This window comes from Jaculus jaculus, chromosome 4, assembly GCF_020740685.1.
Source record: "Jaculus jaculus isolate mJacJac1 chromosome 4, mJacJac1.mat.Y.cur, whole genome shotgun sequence".
NCBI lineage: Eukaryota > Metazoa > Chordata > Mammalia > Rodentia > Dipodidae > Jaculus > Jaculus jaculus.
This window is the reverse complement of record NC_059105.1, coordinates 152,945,782-152,952,873: the sequence shown is the minus strand read 5'-3', so window position 1 is coordinate 152,952,873 and position 7,092 is coordinate 152,945,782. Positions and strand designations below refer to the sequence as shown.

Sequence of the window (7,092 nt, the reverse complement as noted above, 5' to 3'; positions counted from 1 at the left end):
TAAATAGAAAAGGGATCATATTAACATATGAATAAAAATAATCCAAGTGCTAATCATTCTTTTTTCAAAAAATATTTTATTTTTATTTATTTATTTGAGAGAGAGAAAGAAGCAGAGAGAGAGAGAGAGAGAGACAGAGACAGAAAGAGAGTGACCGAGAGAGAGAAAGAGAGAGAAAGAGAGAGAGAGAGAGAGATGCAGATAGAGAGTGGGTACGCCAGGGCCTCCAGCCACTGAATATAAGCTCCAGACCACATGAACCACCTTGTGCATCTGGTTTGTGTGTGTCCTGGGGAATCAAACCTAGGTCCTTTGGCTTTGCAGTCAAGCACCTTAACTGTTCAGCCATCTTTCCAACCCTCAAGTGCTAATCTTTCTATGCATAATGAAGTGTTATCTTACCTGCTGGGCCAATAAAGGGATTCTAATTATAAAACTCTCAGCACTCAGGAGGCAGAGGTAGGAGGATTGCCATGAGTTTGAGGCCACCCTAAGAATTTTACATAGTGAATTCCAGATCAGCCTCGGCTAGAGTGAAACCCTACCTTGAAAAACCAAAAAGAAAAACAAAACAAAACAAAAAACAAAAACCTCTCAGTATGCCAGTTTCCAAAGTGACAATGCTATCTAGGGACATGAGAATTGTCATAACACTGACATATTCCTGACTAAACTAACCATATAAAAAATTACTTTCCTTTTAAATAATTTTCTCTAATGCCCACTAGTATGTATATTCATGCATTGTGCAGAGATATGATCTACTGATTTTCTGTTACACTAAACATTACTAGAACTCGGTGTGATATTATCTTTACCAACCTGGTAGTATATGTCATCAAACATGTGTAATAAAACATTTTAAAGCTAATTTCTCTTAAAAGTGAATATGCTGTGTTTAGTTACTTGATCCCATAACAGCTCCATTTTAGATACATAATATTCACCTTTACTTACGTTTTCATTTCCTTTACTACATCTGTTCTAAATGTGACAGTATTTCCCACATGCTATCAAACTACTTGCTCAGCATTCACCTGAAAACTATTGATACTCATTGTTATTTCATTTGATAACATTTCACAGACCCCATCCCTTTCAGCTTACTGGGAGTGCCCAAGCTCTGAGCTATTAAAGTGAGCTGATTATACATTTTATTTTATAGTACTTGACATTTTAATTTCAAGTTTTGTGCTGCCTTTTGAGAGCAGACCATCACAGACACTGACAAAACTCATGAATTTAGCAACATACAATTTGGTTAACTTGAAGGAATTCCAAGTTCTGGTTTAAATTTTGTTATTTTGTGTTGAGACTTAGCACAATTTACTCCCTTAAATATGCTTTCTGCTTGACATATTTCTCCTTAGTTTGCATGTATTATATTTGGATATTTTATATATACTTTAAATAAATTTCCTTTTTTGTAATCTCATGTGGAAATTTTAGTCAAATCTCTATCACTAAGCTCTAGTAGATATTATTTGTTCAAAGTTTTTTTGAGATAATTTTATTCACTAAAACTTTTTGCAGGACACTTTTGACTTCCTTATTTCTCAGGCTGTAAATGAAAGGATTTAGTAAGGGAACAACCACTGTAAACAAAATAGCAGCTGGTATGTCCTTATCTCCTTCTTCAAGCAAATTTGGTCTAATGTACATGAAGAAAAGAGATCCATAGAATAAAGAAACAGATAAAAAGTGAGATGCACAGGTAGAAAAGGCTTTGATCATTCCCTGTTTAGATTTCATCTTTAAGATTGCAATTACAATGTAAAGATAAGATATTAAGACACTACCTATTGTGAAGACTTGAATTGAGCCTGAAAAGATAAACAGCACAAGTTCATTGACATAGGGGTCAACACAGGAGAGTCTGTACAAGGGAAGAATGTCACAATAGAAGTGGTTGATGTGATTAGACCCACAGAAAGCTAACCGACATAGAAGCCCTACATGAATCATGGAATGCAGGTTTCCTGCTATGTACGCTCCTGTGATCATCTGAAGACAGAGTCTCTTGGACATCACAGTGTGGTACTGCAGTGGGTGGCATATGGCCACATAACGGTCATAGGCCATGGCTGCCAGAAGAAAACAGTCTGCGGTTTCAACAGTGCAAAGGAAATAAAACTGTGCCATGCATTCATACAGGGAAATGACTCTATCCTCAGAAAAGAAGTTCACCAACATTTTAGGAGTAATAGCACAGGCACAGCAGGAATCCACAAGAGCCAGGTTACCCAGAAAGATGTACATGGGTGTGTGAAGAGACCGTTCCTTTGAAATCAGTATCACCAGACCAATATTCCCCACCATGGTGATCAGATAGATGACCGAGAATGTCACAAACAGAAGGGCCTTCAGATCTGGGCGATCTGTAAATGCTGTGAGTATGAACTCATTTTTCAGGGTGTGATTTTCTTTAACCATTCCTGACATTTCTGAAAAAAAATATTGAGAAATAAGGCACCAGTTTGTAGCATAGACAGAGCACAGTAAAGCTGCTTTGCCTCAGGAAAAGGAACATCTTTGTATACCACCAGGTCTTTGCATGCTCAGTTCTTAAGAACAACTAGTTTTTCTAGGATATTTCTCTTTATTTCAGTGCTGGAGAGTGAACCTAGTACCTTTATATGATAGGAAAATGTTCTGCCATGAAACTGCATTCTTTAATTCTGTAAAGATTGTACTTTTGTATATTTTTAAACATTTTTTGTTTATATTTATTTATTTATTTATGAGGGACAAGCAGAGAGAGAAAGAGACAGAGAGAAAGAGAGAGAGAATGGGCTTGCCAGGTCCTCCAGCCTCTGCAAACTGACTCCAGTTGTGTGTAACCCCTTGTGTATCTGGTTAACATGGGTCCTGGGGTACCAAGCCTTGAACCAAGGTCCTTAGACTTCTCACGCAAGCTCTTAACCATGAAGCCATCTCTCCAGCCCACTTTTGCCTATTTTTATTAAACATTGTCCCAGTATATATTCAAGAATACCTTCATACTAGAAACACAAGGATGGCTTTTTTCAGGTACTGAAAGGAACACTCAGGGCAAAGAAGCTTCTGACTTTCTTCATGGGAAATTCTGGAAATGAGCAGTGGTAATAGTTGCACAAAGCAAATGCACCTGATGTCATTGACCTGTTCAGTTAAATATGGCCAAAATGGTAAACTATATGTTTTGTATAGTCTACTTCATATACTACTATTATCATTTGAACATTATTGGCAATTTATATCTTGAATTCTCTATATAAAAATTGAATTTTCTCTCTAATAACCAGCAAGAATAAGTATTGAAAAAGTAAATGGCAGAAACCCTAACAAGGTTTTTTTTAGTTTTAGTTTTTTGTTTTTTTGGTTTTAGAGGTAGCATCTCACTCTAGCCAAAGCTGACCTGGAATTCACTATGCGGTCTTAGGGTGGCCTCAAACTCATGGCGATCCACTTACCTCTGCCTCCTGAGTGCTGGAATTAAAGCAGTGTGCCACCATGCCTGTCCCTAACAAGTTTTTAATAAATCAAAAATTCTTGATTTAATTACTAACCAAAAAACATTTGAAATGGCTATGTGAGTTTATTTATTATGCATATCAAATAGAAGATTTTTTAAAAAAAGATATGATAATATTTGATGCAACAGAAATCTAATTGTACTCCTGGTTAAAATGTAAATTGGTGGTATCATTAAGAAATTATTTCATAGTAGATTATTTAACTTCTAAACATTTGTACTCTGACTAATCATGATGAATCTCTCTGAAAAAAATGATGGGAATCTCAAGCAAAGGATAACTCTTGTATCTCCATTGTAATTGAATTAATAATGGTGAAAAATGAAAACCACTTACAAGGTCTATATGATTAAGAAAACATCAGGTAACTCAGGTACAGAAAGATAAAGTATACATGTTCTCACTCATATGTGCAGATCCTGGCTTCCAAATTTGGTATATGTGTGTTGTAGTGGGATAGAGTGTGTAGATGTCAGGGAACTTGAAAACACCCCAAGGAGAGAAGTGATAAGAATCAAAGGAGAAGATGGCAGATCTTAGATAATGTGAAAACCAACACAAGAATATCAGGTATTGGCAGGAAAGTAGGGTAGACGGGAGGAAGATAGGGCAGAGGAGAGAGAGAGGGGATAGTTTAACTAAAAATTAGTATGCGTATTAAGAAGAAAAAGAAAAATATCCATTGGTGCCATATTATATAATCATTACCTAGAATATTAGTTTAAATGGCAAAAAAGACATAAATATGAGTTTCAAAACAAAATTGAAAGTTTTATACATATGGTATTTATAATTCTTCAATAAATCCATACAACTATAAAAGAAAAATAACATGGGAAATATCAAGATGTTAATACTAGCTTTCTCTATTAATAAAAATTATAGGTTATTATCTTCATTGCATTTTCCTTCTTTCAAATTCTATACAGTAACCATTATTCTTTTTATTAGGAAACAAAACTTTTATGCCTTATTTATTTATTTAAGAAAGACAGAGAGAGAGAGCAAGAAAGAGAGAGAATGGGCACACCACTGCAAACAAACTGCAGATGCCTGCACCACCATGTGTATCTGGCTTATGTGGGTATGGGGGAATTGAACCTGGGTCCTTAAGCTTTGCTGGCAAGGATCTTAACTGCTAAGCCATCTCTCCACCCCAAAAACTTTTGCTAACTAAATAAAATGGCATGCTCTTTGGTCTGCTTTGTGTTATGTGTTATGTCCACCATTCTCACTAGGGAGCAGCTAATGTTTTCTACACTTTACAAGTCTCCAGTGGATTAGGTTACAATGGATTTATGGAAGTTCTTGTGACAATGGCATCAAAATTTAAAAGATAATTTACTAACAACATTACATGCATCTTAAACATTCAGGAAAATACTCACATAGTGTAATAATGCATTACTGATGTCACTTGCCTCTTTGAAAAGTAATACCTCTTTTGTCAATTCTCTCTTTTTCCAAAGTCCAGTGTTCCCATGGTATTTATAGATTGTATATCTGTTACATTTGTCAAAATTCCAGGATATTTTAAAAGTTCCTTTTTATATTCCACTGTTTTATTGATTGGTAACCTGCCTTGTATTGCTTATTTTCTTTACATGTTACTTGCTTCCTAAAATCATATCTTATCTTCCTAGACTAGTAATTTTCTTGGTAGTCATTGGCTGCAACTGTATTCCAAATCATGAACATAGGAAGATCTCTTTGTTTTTTTTTTTTTTCCTTCAAACATTGCTAACTTCTAAATCTAAAATTGTTTTAAGATGAAACCTTCAGGAATATTACTAAGAAAGAACACTTGAATCACTGCAGTTTTAATAACTTTTTCTTTCACTTACTTGTGTCACTTGTGCCTGCTTGAAATCATATGGCATAATATGATTCCTTCAATTTTCATAGTTGATTGTCATTGATAAAACACAAATAAGTTTTACACGGACAGTTATTTTTCTACGATTCAAACGAGAAACAAGAATGCTCCCCAATATTTCATTGAGAGTTCAAAAAAGCAATGAAATTATAATACTTTGTTATATAACTTGTTTAATACATATAGGGAATACTCTACACAAAATATTTAGATATAATTTTATTGTACAGACTAGAAACCCATTTCATCATGTTGGAAATTTCCAGGCATTATTATTACTGAAAGACATTTCAAATACTTTACAAAAGTATTCTGCTATTATTACAATAGTATGTTCTTGGTTTGGAAAATCTAGGCTCTCCTTGAACTCAGAAGTGACACAAATGTAGTGGTTAGCTATCTGGTGCTTATGTGATAGAATTGAGAGAGAAGGAAGTCTTCAAACATCTTAAAAAACAAACATAAAGTAAAATAACTCTAACTTAGGAATTAAATGTTCCAGAGGGTAAATATTTCTAGAAAAATGCATTGTAAATTCTTTCTCACCTGGTCTTCTCAGATGAGCATTTTATACAGGTCCATCTTTGGTTTTCAAACCTAGTCCAGGGATCAGTTTTCTCCTACTAATTTAGAGAGCTACTTCTGCCTAAAGGTCAGCAGTAATATGTGTGACATTAGTAGAAGATGATTTAAATATTCAAGGCAATTCTAAGGGGATTTACTTGGCATTGGCATCAGAGCACAGCCTGAGAGACCCAATCTTTTGAACTCTTTCTACAATCTAAATGAGAGTATAATTAAGAATATCCTTTGAGACCAAGAGAATGAAGCACATGCTTATTTCTAAACAAACTTAAATGAGATTTAATGTTTTTTTTTTAAGTTTAAATTTTTACCAATTATTCTTGTCAGGAATCTGAATGCAAAATTGCAAATGATAAGAAGAATTCCCATTGGATTGATTAGAAATGGCTTCATGGGGAAAGTTTGAACTGAGTTACGATTGTGGCTTCAGATGGGGAAAGTGTGGTGTGAGTAGAGGTTGGAAAGTGAGTTTTCGATCTGTCTTTAGTGGTTAAATGAAAGTTTCACAATCATCCTTTGGTTACATAACAATATCCTTATTTCTTTTTTATTATCTGCTAAAATAACACAAACTTTTGTTGCAAATCTAGAAGCAACTTCTTGAAGGCCATCTTTCCCCACATTTTCTTCTCACTTGACCATTTGTAGTGTCATATCCAGTAATATCACTACTGTGGTAGTGAGCTAATCATCATTATTAGAAATAACTGAGATACTCATTCTTATGAAGAAAATAGTTTATTTTGCCTCACCGTTTTGGAAGTTTCAATTCATGAATGATTGGCACTGTTGCTTCAGGCCTGAGATGAGACTGCCACACATCATAGAAGAAATGTACAGTAAAATAGTGTTATTCGTATTATGGCCAGGATGCAAAGAGAGCAAAATAAATGGACTGCTATAATGACAGCTTGTCAGGATTTGTTGAGAAAGAGGCTCTTCCAAAGAGTGAGCCATGCAGCAAACGGTTGTCATTCTTTGCTTCTTCTTCTGCTTATATAAGGCAAATTATCTTCCTAATTTTTCTATAAATTAAACTTTTAATACTAACTCAAAACTTTGGAAAATTCTCATATATACTATATATACACTATATATACAGTTATACAATGCATA

At 34.5% G+C, this 7,092-nt stretch overlaps 1 protein-coding gene across 1 annotated transcript; it reads right to left on the bottom strand.

Annotated features, from left to right (window-relative positions):
- Nucleotides 1-1,488: 1,488 nt before the first annotated feature.
- LOC101598901 (olfactory receptor 5K1) lies at nucleotides 1,489-2,433 on the bottom strand. The gene has a single exon (XM_004663274.2). The coding sequence runs from the start codon at nucleotides 2,431-2,433 to the stop codon at nucleotides 1,489-1,491; it is 945 nt and encodes a 314-aa protein (XP_004663331.2).
- Nucleotides 2,434-7,092: the final 4,659 nt, after the last annotated feature.